Source organism: Colias philodice, chromosome 5 (assembly GCF_061535455.1).
Source record: "Colias philodice isolate Cphi_HAF_F1 chromosome 5, ilColPhil1 Martin Lab GWU primary, whole genome shotgun sequence".
NCBI lineage: Eukaryota > Metazoa > Arthropoda > Insecta > Lepidoptera > Pieridae > Colias > Colias philodice.
In genome coordinates, this window is record NC_143090.1 from 8,059,165 (window position 1) to 8,080,933 (window position 21,769).

The 21,769-nt window shown below is 32.5% G+C and overlaps 1 protein-coding gene across 1 annotated transcript in view; it reads left to right on the plus strand.

Annotated features, from left to right (window-relative positions):
• Nucleotides 1-21,769, plus strand: part of Cad99C (cadherin 99C) — a 154,049-nt gene that overhangs the window by 121,478 nt on the left and 10,802 nt on the right. Inside the window, exons 4-15 of the mRNA XM_089695093.1 lie at nucleotides 9,285-9,370; nucleotides 13,695-13,760; nucleotides 14,508-14,686; nucleotides 15,922-16,044; nucleotides 16,547-16,786; nucleotides 17,532-17,681; nucleotides 18,203-18,421; nucleotides 18,732-18,926; nucleotides 19,675-19,812; nucleotides 20,201-20,350; nucleotides 20,635-20,749; nucleotides 21,270-21,472. Coding sequence (XP_089551219.1) covers nucleotides 9,289-9,370; nucleotides 13,695-13,760; nucleotides 14,508-14,686; nucleotides 15,922-16,044; nucleotides 16,547-16,786; nucleotides 17,532-17,681; nucleotides 18,203-18,421; nucleotides 18,732-18,926; nucleotides 19,675-19,812; nucleotides 20,201-20,350; nucleotides 20,635-20,749; nucleotides 21,270-21,472 — 1,860 coding nt within the window. The 5' untranslated portion in view covers nucleotides 9,285-9,288. The remainder of the gene's footprint in view (nucleotides 1-9,284; nucleotides 9,371-13,694; nucleotides 13,761-14,507; nucleotides 14,687-15,921; nucleotides 16,045-16,546; nucleotides 16,787-17,531; nucleotides 17,682-18,202; nucleotides 18,422-18,731; nucleotides 18,927-19,674; nucleotides 19,813-20,200; nucleotides 20,351-20,634; nucleotides 20,750-21,269; nucleotides 21,473-21,769) is intronic.

Below are 21,769 nucleotides of genomic sequence, written 5' to 3' on the forward strand. Positions count from 1 at the left end.
AAATGTTAAGGTAAAAAAATTACTCATAGTTAAATTTCTGCTGATGATAAAATATTATGATGGTTCATAAAGAAGCCATTCTATAAAGTAGGCGGTGAAACGCAACCTGAATTAAACAGTTAAGTAGATTTTGTTGCCAGCAAATGAAAATAGGCGTGAACATACTTCAGACTTATCCCGATCTAGATCTCGCGTGTTGATTCAATCTAGGCTGTAATGAGATCCTTAGACCGCAGATACTAGATAGTAATAGCCTTTGTTGAGTCCTGTGTGTCAATAATTGAGGAAGTTAATCAAGCTACCAAAGATCGCGTGGTGATCCTTAATTACGTATTGAAATGTGAGGTTACTGTTTAGAATGTTGATGACATATTGCAGTTTAGATGGTTTTAAGATAAAAGTTGGTAATTATGAATGTGGTATGTTTGATTTTAGAAGCGATAAAATATGATGCGTGATATTTTGACTTGATTTTAATAAATACATAGGTACAATTATACCCTTTTCTACCACGTGGCTCCCAGATCAGATCTCCCGATATTTTTCAATCTATTTTGCAGAACTTTTTCATATTGGAGCAGAATAATAGAGGTATCACAGTGCATCTTAAAATGAACCTATTTTGTATTAATACGGTATAAATATAAATTTTGATGTAAATAATAATCTAAAAGCATTAAAGTGATAACTCTGATATTAATCTTTAAGGCTATCCAATATATCAATTAAATTGTGCTTACAAAATGTTTAATTTGAATAGTATTAGATTTATTTAACATATCGCGATAAAGATGCTGGCACGATCGTGGTTTGACCTGTTGCACTTCACCAGATGAAGTTATTTCGTAAGTCATGCACTGAGGATGCACACTTTCACGATTATATTTAGGTTTATTTTAATACTAGCTTTCCGCCCGCGGCTTCGCCCGCGTTTTCAAAGAAAATCCCGCTTAGTTCCCGTTCCCGTGGGATATCCGGGATAAAACCTATCCTATGTGTTAATCTAAGTTACTATCTATATATGTGCTAAATTTCATTGTAATCGGTTTAGTAGTATTTGCGTGAAAGAGTAACAAACATAGTACACACACATCCATCCAACTTGAAGTATTTTGTTCTTCTTTCTCATCAGAGTTATTAATATCTTATTTATCATAAATAGCTGGATGAAGATGTATAATAATTTTATTTTATTCATCTTTAGTATAAATTATGAGATGACATCGTGAGTTACAGCATCTCTATTTTCCTGTATCATAAATTTGATTATGACTACCGCTACTTAACAATAAATCATGTTCTTTTGTTTATTTAAGCAATATTATACGTATGATAAATATTTATAAAGGAATATCAAAAATCTATGATACGTCGTTAAAGCCACATTGGTCCCTTGTTCATTCATTCTATGGGCAACGATAAAATCTGTAGACGGAATGTTATTTATTACAAAACTACTTACTGGCTGACATTATTTACATTGCTAATACTTTTCCATACTAAATTATTTCAACTTTTTATAGACGAGTCGTGTTTGCGGTATTCAAAGGCTTGTGACGAAATCCTCGGATATGGCAGCATAAACATAAACTTTGACGTAACGAAATCGACTTTATTGGCAGTGTACATAAAGTACTTTGTTTAATGGGGAGTTAGGAAACCACCTGTCTGTCGAAAGATCAAAGAACTTTAATCTTTCGTTCCCATTCATTTGAAAAGAACCTTAGTTTACAAATCGCGTAGTTTACGGGTAATTGAATAAGTTCGCGATTTACTAAATGCCAAATCGATCGACATTTACGCTATCTGTATCACGAGTTTATAACATTTTAGACAAAGGCGTTGTCCCTTCGGTTCTCATGTAGATATTTAGCTGTTACATTTAGCACGGTTTGCAATTAGAAAATTTTGCTATGATTTATACGTACAAGCACTTCGATATTATACGTAATGTTGGTCTATTTCGAAGTCGTATTGTGAAATTACTAACGATATTTGGATTAACATTTTGTTTAGTGTTCTGTTTTAAATATCACGTTTAGTATTATCTTGTTTGGTTTAACATGAATATTGTGAATGAAGAAATTCTCTATTTATCTATAAAAGACGCTGTATTTGACTACATAGTATAAAACAATGTCGCTTTCTCTGTCCCTATGTCCCTATGTCCCTTTGTATGCTTAAATCTTTGAAACTATGCAACGGATTTTGATGCGGTTTTTTTTAATAGATAGAGTGATTCAAGAGGAAGGTTTATATGTATAATAACATCCATTATAGTGGAGAAGTACTGTTATTTTTGAGGTTTCTAATGTGATGTCGTAAATAATTACATTTTTTCCGCTTACATTGCAAACGCAGGCTGAACCCTACGAGTTTTATCAAAATAATGTACTAAGTATTGTACACATTGAAAAGGTCTACAGAAAAGTCCGTGATGGTATATGTCTATCTCTTATGAATAACCCACAATAACTTTTTTTGTCATTTACTTTTTACGACAAATAATGGCTAATTTTCAAAGCGATTTTAACCAATACAACATTAATCCTTAACCAATTAAATACCTTGAATACATTGTTCATTTAATATAGATCTATATGGTACGTGTAAAGACACGGTATGATTTAAGTGAATATTTTCGAAGATATTACAGATTTTAAAATTGCGGGACGTAGTGTTTGCGGCGGTACCGGCCGGCCGCGCGCCGTTGCACCCGTGCGAAGCCGGGGCGGGTCCGGGTCGCTAGTTTATAATAATTAAAGCAAGACCACATAGAACAACTCTAACGATCCAACCTACGATTAATCTTGTTATAGATGTATATAATCACACCTTCTGTTGAGTTGGTCACGGTAAGATTAAAGGAAAAAATGTTGACACACAACTACCCACATTAAAAACATTCCTAATCCGTCCTTAATCCCCAATAATGTCCAATAATCACAAACAAAAGTAAAGGCCTGTTCCATTTACTCTTTAACACGACATTAATGCAGTTCAAAGATTTATTCGTGCGGCGAACGGACAAAATCTATGACAGGCTGTACCGTAACACTTGCATAATGAACTGGGATGTGTGTGGGCCATTATAATAAGGACGGTATCAGCCGTTAGCTAAGCCGATAAGAGATAACGGGACCGTGAAGGAGGAGCGGGATGCTTTGATTTACGGTATTGGAATTCTAGTGTAAATTGGTTTAGTGAAATAAGTGGACGGTTTCTTAGACTATGGTTAAGATTTTGGTGGTATTATCCTGTGATTGTTTGAAATGATGATTCTTAATTTAAGTATTGTCTGTAGAATGCTGTTTTTTCCGTGTATGCGTATGGAATTTTGGGTAACTGATGAGCATGGTTTCTGAACTTTTCATCGCGGATGTCAAACGAAACTAGATTTATGGAAAGTATTTTAATTTTTTATGTGATTGCAAAACGTTGATTGTGTAACTGCAATGTCGCGTACATTTCTGTTTCATCCGTGGATGATGAATTCAATAGGTAAAATGCAGAATATGAGCGTTTCTTTTAATTTTGAAGCAACAAATAATCTCTAAAAAAGGAGTCAAAATCGTAATAAAGATAAATTTGACACAGTTCAAGGAGTTAATAAAAAAAGATACAAGATATTCTCGTGTGAAAAACTGCATCCGAGTAATTGGCGTGCGTGACTGTCGCTCATAAAATAACATGCTATCAACAATTTTATCCTAAGATTTTAACCAAGAGCGTAGCTACCGCCGTATCTGCCGTATCAATTATACGGGGCCCCCGCGCCAAGGGGGCCCCCAACGCGCGTTTTAAGCAAAAATTACTAAAAAGTAAAAACTTCCCAATTGTTTTTTTTTTCAGAAATGACAAAAAGTAAAAAAGCAATTTTCTGGCCTCCTGTGTGTATATTTAATTTGAATTGTTTGTAAAAATTTTGGAATAAGTGACAGATAGATAATTAAGTATGATGAATAAATATTTCTTTTAATTTTATGCAAACATTTTTTTTTCTTTTGTGAGAAATCTTTACCCTTCCTAAGGGCCCCCATACAAATTTTATACGGGGCCCCGCCAAGGCACGCTACGCTTCTGATTTTAACTCAGTGTTCTGTGGTAAAAGGATTCTGTGAAGAACATTTTTTGGTAACTGATCTTATTTGCTCTGAGTTTTAAAGAAAAGAAGAGGATTTCTTGGGCATCAAATAGAAAGGTGTGGTACGCTTTTGCATTTATCTATTATCAGAAATGAAATGAATATACAACAAGAGATTTTGTGTTAGATGGCATTTAGTTAGTAACTTAGTGATAAATTTATCAAGTTTTTTATCATCCTCATTTTGTTTTTATTTAATTTTATTTAAATGGGAAGAAAACAACAATGCTTTACAAATGATAGAACTAAGAAGTAAGTTCAAACATTCACTTCCTGATAGCATGGTATTTCAATGCAAAGATCATCTTTAGTTGTAGGAGTGAAACCGCTAGAACAATAGGGAATAACGGCTGTGGTTCATTCCTATCAAAATTATAGCTTATATTTTTCATTGTAACTGGACAATGTGGTTTCTTCATCGAAGCCTTCGTAATAAAGGTATGAAAATATGAGTGGGCGCTTTTGATGGTACCTACCTCGTTTTAACTTGCTATAGTCTTGATGGTAACAGATCTTATAGGGTTAATTTTAATAGATAATTTATTTTAACAAAGAATTTCAAGGACAGATAATTTATTTTAACAAAGAATTTCAAGGACATAAGTAGGTATAGATAAGCACTTCTGAAATAATCGCACGTAACGCGAAAATAATGATTATTAACTTTATGATACAATTTTACTATAAATTACTACTAGGTACTAGGTAATTTTAGTTTATAAAGTAGGTATATATTAAATAATTGTATATCAAAAAGAAGCGAAACAAATTACGAACTCGGTGACAAAATTTGGACCCCAAAAGGTTTTAAATAAATTACACTTTTAGTTGTTTACAAACCTCAGCGGATAAAACTATATAATCGGATTGAAAGGGTTGAACCTAAATCAGCTTAATAGGGACTAAGCTTTAGATCCTCTTCAAGGATAAAACCCCAAGTATTTTCCTATGCTAAAACGGTTTAACCGCATTCTATAAAATAATAAATCTCTTTTATACTTACCTTTAAACTCTGTCGTTTGGAAGGAGGAATCTTTTAAATAAAATCTATAAATATCAAACTTAATTGCCCTTGGTCATGATAAAAGGTCGCTTCCATCAATAATAAATCCTCCTTCTTTGAAGTCGCTAGATAACAAAGTAGTGCTCATCTAAAAATCCCCTTTACTATGATTTTAAGTATATTTAACTAGATAGACAACATTCCTCGTTACATAAGCATTTCTAAGGAACTGCAGCACCGTTGGAATTGCATGGATTCCAAGCTATGTAAATACGACGGGTGACATATTAATGCTACGTGTCGTGTGTATAATCCGGCTTCTTTCTAAATCACTGATATGGATCGGTGGCTAATAGAAAACGGAGGAGTTGGAGGACTTTTTTTTTTGGTTGTTTTATGGCAAATTTTGAGTGTAAATATGTGTTACATTTTATAATACTTACCTTAATTTTTGGTTTAATTATGAATCTGGGTGGATTTATTTACAACTCGAAGGCTTTATAACTTTTCTTAATTGATATTTATAATCATAATAATGTTTTGTATCTCCATAACAGTCTAAAGTTTTTAAAAGCGATTATTGTAAGTATATATTTAAAGACATAGTAACATTAGAAACACGTCTTTACACCTTAAAACTAGTAAAGTGCCATACGTCCCGCCCCTTTATAATATAAGATAGTTAACATTTCATGATTTAATAGACTAGATAATGTCTAGGCAACCTGACTGGATCTGGATTCCACTTTTTGCCGAGTTATATGGACTACTTTTAAACGGACAGAGGAGCGGACACATAACTTGTTTGGTACTTTTTGCAGGAATGAAATGAGTTCTCTTTAGAGATATTAAAGTAAAATCTATGAATCTTCAACGTTTTTGTTGCTAAGTGACGTCATTATAACTAAAGGGTGTACTACTCTGCGTATAAAATATGTAAGGTAGGTACTTATAATTACGAGTACCTTGCTAGAAATTTATTGGGAATCTTTATGACCTCAAATATTTGCCTTCAAAATTGAGAGCAACTTTTACACGTATCCGCGGTACACGTTCCAATTTCAGATGCAAAATATATATCGAAATATGTTACGTTAACCGTCTTCCGATTCTAATTCGCAACGAATAATCATTGGCAAGGAAATCTAAATAGCCCGTAATAAACATCGATTAATCTAACGTACGTAGCATGTAAATTGCGATAGAAACAGCTTTATTTCCCATAACCCTATCGCCCATACACCGGAGAGGTCATCCAAACACATCCATATTACCAGCTTAGCAAACACTAAGCCGATATTATCTAGGAATAAGGAAACCTCACAATGCTGCTATAAAATCGTAGCACTCTATATATAAAATTGTAATCCGCTAATTATATTACAAGAAGTAGAAAATGGATTTACCGTAATGTCCGGTCAAGGGTCCCCATTTGTTAATGTTGGTAATAATTAGATTAATACTCTGCGAACGCTGTGATTTACTTTATTTATAGATTTGTCACGTTGGTGTTAAGATATTTCCTTAATTTAATTTAGAGCACATGGTTGTGTTCGTGCTTTATAATGCACGATTAATCGGCTTATGTTCTTACGTGAGTGAATTGTTTATGTAAGTCTTATTGTTATTGTTTGTCATGATATAATAAAAATTGTATGTGAATTATGATCCCCGATGTGAATATTAGGTACTTAATTAATTTGAGTTATTTATTTCATGTTAATCCTAATAAATTATAAATTTAGATTTCAAATGAAAATGAAATATCAAATGAGACTAATGCTGCTATTTTTATTAAATAAACAAAAATAATAATTAATAAATAATTATTAAAAAAAAATTATGAGGCGTGCACTTTTGGATTTTTTTATAATTTTAAGCGGTTCATCTTGATTTCATCTAATCCTATATTTAATACTGAAATGTTATAATGATGCAAATACTATTACTAGCTGTTAATTCTAAATAATAAATTGCTATTGAATCTCTACAGAGCTTTCACTGTAGTGAAGCGAGATGTATCTCGTAATTTCCTACGATAGAATAACTTTAAATTATTATTGTAATATTTTACTTTTACCCTCGACTATGCATATGTGTATGTATTTCCAGCACAAATACTATTGACGTATTTATATTGAACCTTATTGATAAGGGAATAAAATACACAATTAAATGTATTTATTATTTATTTATTTTATTTGACACTTCATTACACACATTATTTTATAAAATATAAAAGTAAATAATAAATCACAAAGTTACAGCTTTAATATGTGTAACGGGGCGGCCTTATCACTTCAGAGTGATCTCTACCAGGCGACCCCTCAGGCAAAGGACAAGTGTTTGCTGTATAAAGGGAGGCATCAAAATTTATTTAAAAAAAAAAAAAACTAAACAATATTTTACAAACATACATATTACTATAATTAACCCGGCGTCATTGAGGTTGGGTCAAAATGACCCTGCTTGTTTATAATTTACAATATTTTTGTAATTATGTGCACGGTTGTGCTGTTTTTTGTAGTAGCTGGAGCTAATAATGTAGATTAAACGTTTTCGAAGTGAAATCCTTTCGACGTCGAGTGTACTGGGAGCTACATGCGTGTATTTTCGAAAAAGGTAAATATGACCCATCCTCACAATTGATGTAACAATTTCGCGCCATGGCCAAGTTATCGATTTTTACTGTTGTGTATGATTTCTTGGTGTCTGCAAACATTTTTTTTGCTTGTTTCAGTGAATTTAATGTTTTTGTTTGTCCAACAGGTATTTATTATAAAATAGGTACTTTAAATGGATAGAATAGAAAATATCACGTATCATGGCGGGTTTAGACTCTTGTCTGACTCAGACTTACCTTATTATGATGATGAAGTAGAAGAAGAGGATCATGTTAGAGTGCGGAGTGTGTTTCAAGCGGAGAAAAGCGAAAACCCGAATTCAATACCTTTTACAATAAAACTAAATATGGGGTTGACGTCGCTGATGATCTTTGCACCTCATATGATGTGAGTCGTAACTCCAAAAGTTGGCCCCTGGCAATTTTTATGCCATGTTGGACATACAGGAATTAATGCGCTTATAATACGTCGCATAAATAAAAACAAACCAAACGATAAGCGACGTAATTTTTTGAAAAACTTAGGGTCTTGCTCTGGTCTTAGAACATTTGAAAATTCGCCAGGAATTGATCGATAGCAATGACAAATGGGCAAAAGAATCAGAAAATTTATTGGTGGATCATCAGAGAAGCCACCTGCAATTCCCGCAAAAGATGTTAAGTGTGTCCGGAAATAAAAATAGTAAAAAAAAAATATTTTTGTCAAGCTTGCCCTAAATTTATTTGTCCTGAACGCATCATGGCTTTCTATATTGATTTCATTTACAACGAAGATTCTAATTAGCTTTGTTTAAGTTTTTTTCTAATATATTTAGACTTAAGTTTATAAAAATGCTATTAATAACCAAAATTACTGGTTATTAGCGTAGTAATGACATGAAAACGTAAGAGGTCTATATTTTGTTCCTATTTTTATGAGTTTATGTCAAAGTTGATTAAAGTGAATAAAACGTTGGTTAATTATTATTTTTATTTTATATTATCAAAACCAGAATACCTATAACCTATAATAATAAAACAGAAAACTAATTTTCTTAAAAAGTTTAAAAATAACAACTTTAAAATATATGGGTAATATTGACCCACCTCAACGTTCGCGTATCTGTTTTCTACCACAATGACGCCGGGTTAATAATATATACCTACTAAATGATAAACATACACATATAAAAAAAATAGATATTAATAGTACAAAGTATTAAGGTCACTACTCGGAGCCATATTCCAGATCTAAATAATATTTATGTATTAGACGTTTATAAGAAGTTAAAGATTGTGCACGTCTTATATCCACAGGTAAAGAGTTCCACAATCTTACAGCGGTTGAAGCAAATGAATAACTTAGGAATTCAGTTTTTCGAGTAGCCACACGCAGTGCGAGTCTTTCTTTCGACCGTAGAGTATAAGTTTCATTCTGGAGGAATTCAAAGTTATTCTTAAGATAAGCAGGCGATTTAGGGTCAAAAAGTACTTGATACAAAAGACGGAGAAAATGTATTTTTGTATTGTTACAGTGAGATGGCGCGGTGGAGCGCGCTGACGCAGCAATGGACAGTTTGGATTTTTCTTATCTTACTGCACGGAGTATTGGCTACACCTGGTAAGCATGTTCCTATTTACTTTTACATTATATAATTATATATTATATTTATTACTTAGGTACATTATATATATTGCAAATTTATCAACCACGTGTTGATTCAATAACTTTCAAGACTACTTGTTGAAGCGATCGCGTTTTTATTTACAAATGTGTAAGTATTTTAAAAAAAGGTGAAAGTTTAAAGATTCTTAAGAACATATCTCTTTAGTGTAGGTATAAGTTGATGAATAAAAACTAGAGTATCTTTTAGAACATTTACCTATATATAAACTACTAGCTTTCCGCCTGCGGCTTCGCCCGCGTTTTCAAAAAAAAACCCGCATAGTTCCCGTTCCCGTGGGATTTCCGGGATAAAACCTAGCCTATGTCACTCAGAAATGATGTAGCTTTCCAACAGTGAAAGAATTTTTCAAATCTGCCAAGTAGTTTCGGAGCCTATTCAATTCATACAAACAAACAAACAAAAAATCAAACCTTTCCTCTTTATAATATTTGTATAGATTTAAAACGTTTCAATACCATATATATTTCTTATATATAAAATATATTGATATTCATTTCAAATTATTATTAATATTAATACATCAACAATTCCTTTCACCGCATTCTATGGTAATATACAGAAGGTAGCACAATGCGTTTGTTTATTATAAACAAATAGTTGACAATCAAACTTTGCAATATGTTGCTATTGTGATCGGTGAATAGGTTAAATATGTTGAATATTTACAAATAACAAATGGAAAATAATACATTGTCACTATAGAAATATTTTATGGATACCTATTATATTTATGATTAAGTGAGAGATAATTACGAGTTATTATTACCTATTATTACCTATTGATTCTAGCTCTTCTAACAAGTTCTTATCCTAAAAACTTTTTTACTTCCAGCATCACATTACAAACAAACAGAAAACTTTAACAATCCATTAAAAAGTCATTTACAAATGTTTTATAAACCTTATTCCGGTCGTTAAGACAGCTTCTTCCTTCTTGGAAATCCAAAAGATTAGGCTAAAACTTATCAAATGATCTGCCGTTTTTGTAAATTGCTGTAAGGAATTTAGGTCGTATAGAATGTTATCTCATTGTCATGTAGAAATCACCAAAAAGCCACATCTGGTACTTTAGTACAAATAATCAGATAGGTGAAGACATGCACGCTGATTAAAGTGTAGGTTTTAGCTTACCGTAATTTTAACATAGGATTTTGTTTTATTTCTATTATTTATTGAAGTTTTAAAAATGATTTTGTCTACTGAAAATGTATGTTCCAATTCACTAAGATATTAAATTAATTAATTTTGTTATGTGAAATGTCAAAATTGAAAATCTTATGCAACATAAATCTGATTACAAATGGACGTACCTACAATTATTATTCCTAGGTAAATATTTTTCCTGCATAGCTTCAACTAAGAAAGAAAAGCCATGTAAGTTATGAAATTAAATTCCCCTTATTAAATAATGTAACAGTGTTGATATTATCTCCACAATTTGCCAAACGAGAATATTGTTAAGAGCCTAATTAATTACTAGATAGTGAAACTAATAACAAGCACGCAATTTACCAAATCAGTACAAGTTACATTATACTTTAGTTACTTCTTTATATGGATATTCAAGAAATGTATAGAAATTTTAATTTCATATCGTTAATATATGTCCCAATAAATGTTGTTTGAAATACGCGTTTTTGCTCATTTGGCTTGCTCAATAGAACGTAAAATTTAATTAAGATTCCTTACTATATTTGCTTATTTCGGGATACGAAAGAACTCGTAAATGTTTCCTTGTACGTGTGAAACGTACTTCAACTTATACATAATTAAAATTAAACGGTATACATATACATAATTAAAGGTTAATTGTTAATTGCTTAGGTTAGTGGACTGTTAACCTTTTTAATTTTCGCTATAATTTCACACAAGCCGAATTTGTGTACCATGATGACGTATAAAATAGAGCCAGCCGCTAGCCCTTGGGTCTACCTGAATATGTACAGAGCCCGTGAACAAATATAGCAAACAAATACACACAAAAACTACATCTTGTCTATACATATAATAAATCTGTAGAAGGGTCAATTCTGTACATTGAAAATATTGAAAAAATAAATAGCAGGGGGTGTTACTGGATCGATACCAAACCCAAATATGTGATTAAAAAAATTTTTGTCTGTCTGTCTGTCTGTCTGTCTGTCTGTATGTGAAGGCATCACGTTAAAACTAACGGTTCGATTTCGATGAAACTTGGTATAATTATACCTTATTATCCTGGGCATAAAATAGGATACTTTTTATCCCGGAAAAATACGTAGAAATAAATAAATCTTAATTTTTCCGCGCGGACGGAGTCGCGGGCGGAAGCTAGTCTTTAAAATAAGTTGAGATGCATGCGCTTTGCATGCGTCATCAGTGACGATAGTCGGATGTTGTGTCGGTAAAAAATAAAACTAATGAATTCGATGAGGTTTTGGTACAACATCACATGTTACTAATATCTAGAATAAATCGTGATGGACAAATAGATTTCATCGACGATAAAGGTACACATGTTAACCGAGATCATAGTCATTCTATTGATGAGCGTATCTTCTATTTCTATATGCTTCTGGGCTACTTAATCAGGACTGATCTGTCTCTGTTCTTAAAGCCTAGTGAAAGGCTTGAACATTAACAATTCGCTAGCCACAATGCAAAAAACCTGTTACATTCTTCTAGTTATTTAAAGCACCTGTTTTAACAAGGCTGATTTATTGAACGCGTTCGATGTATTTATCACAGTTAACAGCTTGTCCATATAATTAATTGTATATTAACGTAGATACCCTTTAGCACATAATGCTACCACTTAATGGTCCACACCCAACGCGATGACGTATAACTTTTTAATTGAAAGTTTCTCAGGCACACCCGCTGTCATGTGTCATACAAGATTTACTGTTCGTTATCTGTGATCGAAGTTGGCGGGAAATGAATCGGCTTTTTTGACGTTATGCTAATTTATATTGAGTGATAATGAAGCTCATTAAAGTTCTGTTTTAGTTTTAGAAAATATGTGAAATAGCTTCTGGCGTTCAACTTACCAAATTTATAACATTTTTACTTATTCAAGTTTTTCATCATGGCCTAGAGCTTTCTGTTAATAAAGAACTGTAAAATAACATCTACGCATTATTTTACTGTTTCTAACTATGTAGTTATATTGTTTCTTGTAAGCAATAACTTTATGAAGTGTGTAAACAATAAACATCGTGCTTCTCTGTTACTAATGGAATTTTTTTCCTTTATGATGTCAGCGCTTCCTAACCTATACCTACGCATGCTTCACGTAATTTCTTAAAAGTTAAATTACTTTGGAAAGGGAACATTACAAAAATTAATATCTATATTAAAGTCTTGTAGTGTCGGTTTAGATAAATAATTCATTAGCTGCTAATAGATGTGATTAATTCTAATAAGTAGGTAATTACAGGAGTAATGTTTATGTTCATCCGGACACGACTTGAAGTGATAGTGATTGCGCCTATTACAGTATTAATGGTTTGTGGGTTAATGTGTTTGGAAACTAGTACGCTGTTTGTTTTGACGCCTAACTAGGAATTAAAGATCGAATATGAAAGCTTGTTACTACTATACAGGAATAAAATGGTGTTCTTGTCACTCTATTTTGTCGACGTAAGGTATTTGTCGTATATCTTCAGACAATAATCGTAGTATTGCTTTATTTAAATATAAAAAAATTAATGAAAAAAAAATTAGTTATAAAGTCAAGCTACTTATTCGATAAAAAATAATTAAAAGTGTAATGTGAGTGATGATATTTTCTTGTTCTGAGACATTAAAAACGTATAGCTCTATCTTTTTAGATATTTACATCGATGTAAAATATCGAGTTGATTAAAATACCAAGGTGGAAGGTACCATAAGTATAAAACATTTGCATTGCCCAGGCATCGTTAAATTTGCGTAACCTATAATTTTAAATAATATTATATCAGTAAAGAGGCTTCTCAAATGACTATATTATGTCGTCATGCAATTTGAAAATATTAAGAACCCGTATTCAATGATGATTACGATTATAATTAATTAATGGATCCATTTTCTTAATGGATATTAATAATTATCAAATAATATTGATGTAGGCCTCTGACGACCATGTAAAAACACAATTTATTAAGATCAGATAAGGGCGACATTTGATCTCTTACCGCCTATGAAATCTGATCTTGGTGTTATTGACGAAAAAGTATAGCATTAGCACATTTTTTATTTATTTATAAGCATTAAAGTTCGATTTTCTTTTTCCAGGGCCGTGCGAGGTTGAAACGGGACAATCTAGTATCATAGTAGATATAGAAGAAAGCAGAGGCGATCGTGAGTATATTTTTTTGTCTTCTACTATTTAAACAGTGATAAAAATTATCCTGTTAAAATAATGAAATAATAACTGGTAGGTCCATAGAGGGTAGGTCCAAATATCAGGCTATTAAATTATTGCATATAATATTGTTATACATAGGAAACATGAATACCAAGGTATATATATTTACCTAAAACATTATTTAAATAAATTCATAGGGTACCTAATGATGATTGTTCAAATTTATTTAATAAAAATACAAGTGCAACCGTGCGGATACAGGCTATGTCTCTGTCATTGTAATTTTCCTCTTATTTGGACAAGAACATTAAAGAAGAATAAAAGAAACAGAAAAGATTTCAATCTTATATTTTTTATCAGACACAATACAAATTATTTTACGAATATTGATTATAGCATTCGTAAATTCAAAACGGATTCTTAGAAATCGTTTGAACCTTTGTCATTGCACAAAAAACGACCAGTAGGTAGATAATCATATAACATGCTGTTTCTATGGCTGTTATAACATATTATACCTACTACTTATTGTGTTCAAATCTCTGAAGTCGCGCTTGATTTTTTTATGTTTACCCGACGCCAGCAGAAGTCTTTATTGAGCAGTATTGGCATTTGGTATTTGTCGTAAACAGTGTTCTTGTATCTCTCTACAACACTTACTTACCACCAAATTGAGATTAAAACACCATTTTAAAACACATGATTAATCCAGTCGTTTACAAAAATCGTTAACTTTACAGAAGTGAACCAAAGCACGGTACCAGCGATTCTACCGATCGTGGGTGACCCAGATGTGGACGTGGTCCTCTCCACCGTGTTTCCGAAGGGGCCCACGTTGTTCCAGCTAGATGGGAAGCGCTTGCAGCTGCTGCAGCCGCTTGATAGAGATGCTGATAACTTGTCGCATATGGTGTTTCAGGTAAGACTACTATTCTTAGTTATTAAATAATAAATAAAAACACTATTGCACACACATAAAACAAAATCAAACATAAATATTACAAACAAGGTAAGTAATACGAAGCGATACAAATAGGCGGCCTTATCGCTAAGAAGCAATATCTTCCAGGCAACCTTAGGATATAGGCAGTTATATTGTAAATGTAAATGCACTTATTTATGGGTACTTATTATGTACCAGAATAACACATGAGCTATAGAAATTCTTACTTTTGCCTGCACTGTGACCGTGCTGCGTACAGCTTATTCATAAGGTGTTAAAATAAATAGCAAAAGAAAATTTGTAGATAATTGTAATGGTAAGAGATCCGATTAATAGGCATTTATTATATTTTATGCAATTCTCAGGCAAAACACTCGGTTTTGAATTAATCCTTATAGGTCCTTTTTGTTATATAAGGAAATATATTTATACTGTTGTAAGTGTCAAATTTCTAGAATATTGAAGAACTTTTTATGAGAAAGATAACAACCTTGGTGGTATCGTGCCCTAATTTTTGAAGCGTGACTCCCTAATATGAAGTCTAGTTTATTTCCTGGTAGAAATTCTTATCTTATTTTAAAGTACGTTCATATTTACACGTCATAAAATGATACCTACATATAAATTAAGTTTCTTTCGAATAATTATTTAATTAACAATCTTATAATAGAGGTATTATTTATTCTCATTCAATGACCATTTGTCAAAACACATAATAAATTAATATTCCAATTATAATCTACTTTATTAACAAAAACATAATCAACACCATATTTTTATAACGCTAATAAATACATATTACAAGTTATCAAGTCCATTAAATCTATTACAGAGATCTATATCGTAAAATATTTCAAATTGACTATCGAACCGTGAGTGTACCTCAAACTAATTTAAATTAACGCCCGAAGGTACGTGTGTTAATTACGATTTATATTACACTGGACCAATACTTCAATTATGATGTAGTATTTGTAACGGTATTAGAATATAATAATTGCTGTATTAGGTGACTTTATAGTCAATTTTACTAATTCCAACTGCGAGAAAATGGGCGTTATCTCACAAACAAAAAAATAGAATGGCGATTGACTTATAATCTGTATGTAATAAACACTCGAAATATCATCTATTATTTAACATTTTGATAATTATTTTTTTCTTATTATCTAAATTAAAATAGTTTCTGAACTGTACGTCCTTTGTTTCAGTTGGTGTGTCAAGTCAAATCGACGAAAAAGCGTCGAACAATACCTGTGATAGTAAGAGTGTCTGATATTAATGATAATGCACCGGTTTTCCAAGGGACCCCGTACGAGACAAGTGTTTCTGAAGTAAGTATTACCTAGATAAAGAGTAGGGAATTAAGATTTAATGATAATCATGATAAGAAAAGAGAGAGAGAGAGAAGAAGAAACGGTTTACTTGAACATACGTTCTAAAATGTCTTATATCTTTGTTCTTTTAATCGCCATCTTCTGATTCCAGTATGAATTGCAAGAAAAGGGAGTGGTAATCATTGATTAACTAATTATCTATATATCATATTGTAAATTGTTATTATTTGCTATGTGGCTCTGAGCATCCCACAATTTGTACCGACACTTTATCCACTCCTATTAAACAGTTACGAAGTAATAACTTAAATTATTGAATGTAATAACTCCATAGCTAGCATTTTCTGGTCTTCTTATTTCATGACCTAGAACTATTTTGATAGGCGGATGGGATCATTGTATTTTTATTGCGGCAACTGCCGCTGCGTAAATTAAGCATAATAAAAATTAAATTAAATTAATAATTATAACTCATATTTTATATTTTTCCTCTTTTCAGCTTGTTCCTCTAGGCACGACGATATTTGATAAGATTCGAGCGGTAGATATAGATGCGGGTGTGAATGGCCTCGCAGAATATTTTATAGTACCAGGGGATAATAAGACTTTAGAAGAATCGAATGCAGCGGATGGTTATGGATTCTTCGCCATACCGATACCCCATCAGGGACAAATAACAGTCAATAGAACGCTGGATTACGAACGAACTCAGAAGTATCTAGTCACTATTGTTGCTTCTGTGAGTATAGCTTTCATTAATTTTAAAGACTAAAAATCTGTAAAACACTTGCCATTTTTCGGAATCTTTGGATACACGTACACATGAGATACACTTTTTATGAGAGTTTATTTCCATCACATATCCTTTAAAATTAAAAATGTTGGTTTTAATCATAGTAATACAGTACAGTGTAACTTTCTATAAATAATTGATTTTTGCTGAAAATCGATTTAGTATCAAAACTTACCACTATGTACAAACGAAGTCATTGGAACCTTGTTTTTATTGATTTTTGTCTGCAGTTGTTCAATGAGATGAAAACGAAATATTAATTGAATGATTTTCTTCTTTTAGAAGAGCTTTACATATAAATTACTTCGCTGGTTCCTAAAACAGTCTTTCCATAGGCAGTTCCCGAATTTCTTTAATCCTTGCTAGTATGACTTTGACGACGAGGTTTTATGTAGTACGCTAGTATGACGCAGTGGTAAAGTAACTGCCTACTGAGCCGACGGTCCCGGGTTCGATCCCCGGTCAGGGCAAATATTTGTGTGATGAACTCAATTATTTGTTCTTGGGTCTAGGTGTTCTATATATGTATATTCTATATATCTATATATGTATTTATTAAATATTATATTTATCGTCGCCTAGTACCCACAACACAAGCCTTAATTGAGCTTACTGTAGGACTAGGTCGATTTGTGTAATAATGTCCTATAATATTTATTTATTTATTTATTAATAATTCCCAATCTTACAGGATCGTGCCCGCGATACAAAGCGGCGTATGTCCAGTACGACCACGATGACGGTCAATGTGCAAGACGACGATGACCAAGATCCGTCATTCATTTACAAGGGCTGCTCATCTCATGAAGGAGCCTGTATTAATCCAGAATATTCTAGCTTTGTAAGTAGTTACTTAGCAATAATAAAAATAGTTCCTAGGTATAGTGTTTATTTTTTTGAATATTTTATACTTTACTAGGTCCGCCCTGGCTTCGCCCATGGTACCTACATGTTTAAACTATCCTATCTCTCAAGTTGGATCGAACTGCACATGGTGTGCGAATTTTATTATAATCGGTGAAGTGGTTTAGGAGTCCATTGAGGACAAACATTGTGACACGAGATTTATATATATAAAGATGAATAGCGTGCTATAAGATGGGATAATAATATAGCAGGTATAGATGGTAAGAACGGCCCGATACTGAGTAATCTCAGTACCGTTTAGAGAGACTAAAACACATTAGTGTTTGAAAACTCACAGTGTTTTCAAACACTAATGTGTTTTAGTCTTTTTAAACGGTCCTTTTAGCACATAATTTGCACTGGTACTAACTTATGTTCTCCTCCGAAACTAAATATAGCCCCTTCTTGAATTTCATGTAACTCTCAATGAAATACATATAAAATCTTTCTTACTAGGTAAATAGCGGAGTTCTAGCCGGAATACTCAGTGTGGAACCAGAAAAAATTCAAGCCGTAGATATGGATACGTTAAATACAAGGATCAAATATAGTATAGAGAGCGGAGAACCCGATTCTTGGAGTACTTACTTCGATATAGATGAAAATACAGGAGCTGTGAGACAGTTGCAGCCAGTAGATACTAGTATAGCTAAGAAATTTCAGCTTGTTATAAAGGTACGATATTTTGTACACTAATGATAAAAGTTTGTGAGAAAAATGGTGTTGAAATGTAAGAGACTGTTAATAATTAAAGATGTTGTCTATGCTTCTTATTTTTATAAACGAAGATTAAAATAGGGAAATTTTATTCAAATGATTAACACTGCAATATGAGAAATCAGTTTTTAATACATTGCATTATGGACTTGTATTATCAAATAATAACTTCAAATATACTTGTTATAAGTTGATTTTTCTAGGACATATTATCGACAAAACAAAATATTTTACATTATTAATTCTTTTACATTTTCATAAATTCCAGGCGGAAGAAATATCCGAAGCGAAACGGTTCACAACAGCCAAGATGACCATAACTGTAAGACCCGTGGATGCAAGCCCTCCCGTTGTATCCGCGACATCAGACGAAGGAAGAGTCGAAGAAAACTCACTAAAAGGAACTAAAGTGATCGGTACTGACAACCAGCCGATACGGTTCAGCGTGTCTGATCCTGATTTGGTAAGTGATTTTGACCTTTATGATAGTTTATTTATGACTATAATCGTCTGGCATGTGAACGCGAGTCAGCTCGTTGTATCCGGGGGTATTAAAGAGTTGAAAACTCTAAAGGAACTAAATTCATCGGTACTGACAACCAGCCGATACGGTTCAGCGTGTCTGATCCTGATTTGGTAAGCGATTTTGACCTTTATGCTAGTTTATTTATGACTATAATCGTACGGCATGTGGACGTGAGTCCGCCCGTTGTATCCGGGGGTATTAAAGAGTTGAAAACTCTAAAGGAACTAAAGTGATCAGTACTGATCACCAGCCGATACGGTTCAGCGTGTCTGATCCTGATTTGGTAAGCGATTTTGACCTTTATGATAGTTTATTTATGACTATAATCGTACGGCATGTGGACGCGAGTCCATCCGATGTACCCGAGAAATCGTATTAAAGAGTTGAGAACTCGCTAAAGGGAACTAAAGTCATCGGTACTGACAACCAGCCGATACGGTTCAGCGTGTCTGATCCTGATTTGGTAAGCGATTATGACCTTTATTATAGTTTATTTATGACCATAACCGTAAGACCAGTATGTTCCGGCTTGACCTTTACTGACCAATAAACACAGTGTAATTGAAAGTATAACATTTGGAATGAAAAATAAGAACAAAAATGTGTCCGAATGACTTAAAGATGAATCCAAAAACTGTTTAGCCCTTGTTAATTTCAATGTCTAATACTTAAATGTATTTTTTAGGGCCCAGGAGATCCAGTGCCAAAATACACATTTGAGCTAACTACAAACCTGTTTGACATCGACAAAGATAATTATCTCATCGTGAATGATGAACATATAGACAGGGATCCACCAAATACTGGTCATTTGAGAGTTCAGGTAAATATCACTTTAATACCTTTATCGTCTTTTATATACGTAAAATCCGAAAGGCCTTAGCCTTTGTGACGATATAAAAATGTAAGCATTATTGAAATATTTCGAAATTTTTTAGTGTTATGGGGTCCTAAAGGGAGGTTTTCTTATAACGATTGTCATCTCACCTTTAAGAACAAAAAAATAGCTAGCTTAAAGTAAAATATTGCATAAGAATTGTTTGTCATTTTATAATATCACGTAAATACATTATAAAATTGACTAGTTATTAGTAATTATTATCTTGTTACATTAGATTTATATAATTATATCAATAATCATACCTCAAACTCTTCTATTAGCTTCATTGATCAAAGTATTATAGCAATAATTATATTCATTTTATTTTCAGATAGTAGCAAGAGAAGCGAACGGTGGAGCTGCGTCTGCGCCGTATTCCATCGTAGTATATTTCCTGGACCAGAATGACAATGCGCCTGTTATTCCTAAAACACAGCCTATTAATGTTCCAGCCAGTTTGGAGCCCGCTCCTGTTTACAAGGTATTATTTGTACTTATCAATATTTAATATTTTTTTCTGCACTAGGAATCTTTATGCCAAAATTGGTTGCATCTATGAAATATTTCTAAGGTTAATGCCATTATAGGACAGTTTTTATCGCTTAGAACTTACCATAATTTTAAAGCAATGATGCTTATCACAAATTAAGTATATTCAACGACATCATTCACCATTTAGCCCAAATTATAAAATACACTTTTAAGGAACTTTTTAAAACGAAACTATTGTTTATTTTTTTTAATAAATGTTTCAAAATATTCCAGGTCGAAGCCACAGACATAGACGAGGGTGAGAACGCACGAATATCGTACAGCATTTATCACGTTTCTAACAACGGCGGGAATAAGTTCACTATTGACCCCACTTCTGGAGTTATATGTGAGTCGCACTTTGCACTGGCACTTCACATTGCTATATATCTATAAAATAAATAAATTAGAAATACCAATACAATTTATATTTTTGTTGATTGATTTCGATGATCAATAATTACGCTAGTTGGAGTGAATCCGAATTATTTTCCAGATTTTTTTATCCTCCATTTATAAACAATTTTTTACCGAATTAAAATATATCAAGTTATATATTTTTGTCAGTTCGAATAAGAGAGATGACACAAATGCAGCTACGAACCCAAAAGTAACGTTAAATAGATACATATTTTATTTGAACACTAGTGTTTTGCACAATATTCACGGTTTTCGCATGTTATTTCTTAAAAAGTATACACGTTTTATACACACAAGAACTTTTATTACTTACTTTATTTATTAACATAATACACCAAAAAGGTTATATTTTCTCAAGTTTTACAGGGTCCTTCCATATTTATTATTTCACATTATTTTTTAATAATCTAGGAGAACTCATTATTAATAGAATAATTTAATAATTTTAGCAAGTACGGGTCGCCTACAAGCGGGCGAACAGTACAGTGTAACAGTTCGTGCCACAGATTCAAAAGGGCTAAGTTCTCAAGGCATTATAGAACTGATGGTGGCTCCTGGACCAAATACTAGACCTCCTGTGTTCTCGTCTAGGGATTATTATGCTCCTGTGTCCGAAGGGGCAGCTATTAATTCTACAGTTACTACTGTTACGGTGAGTACTGAATTGGTATTTATTTAATTAGTGGTACAAAATAGGAAACCTTAGAATTACTTACAGCTAAAAACAGAGTACAACTAACTTGGCGGCCTTATTACTAAATAGTGATCTCTTCATTTGTTTCATGTGCTCTTTATGATAATGTATTGGAAGTGGGCCGTTACAGAATAACGCGAGAAAAATGTCTATTATACTACCCATAATATATTTATAACTTAAAAAAAAATGTTCTATAGCTAGTTATTACCCTAGTCCATCTTTCGCTCGTATACGAATCAATCCGTATAAATT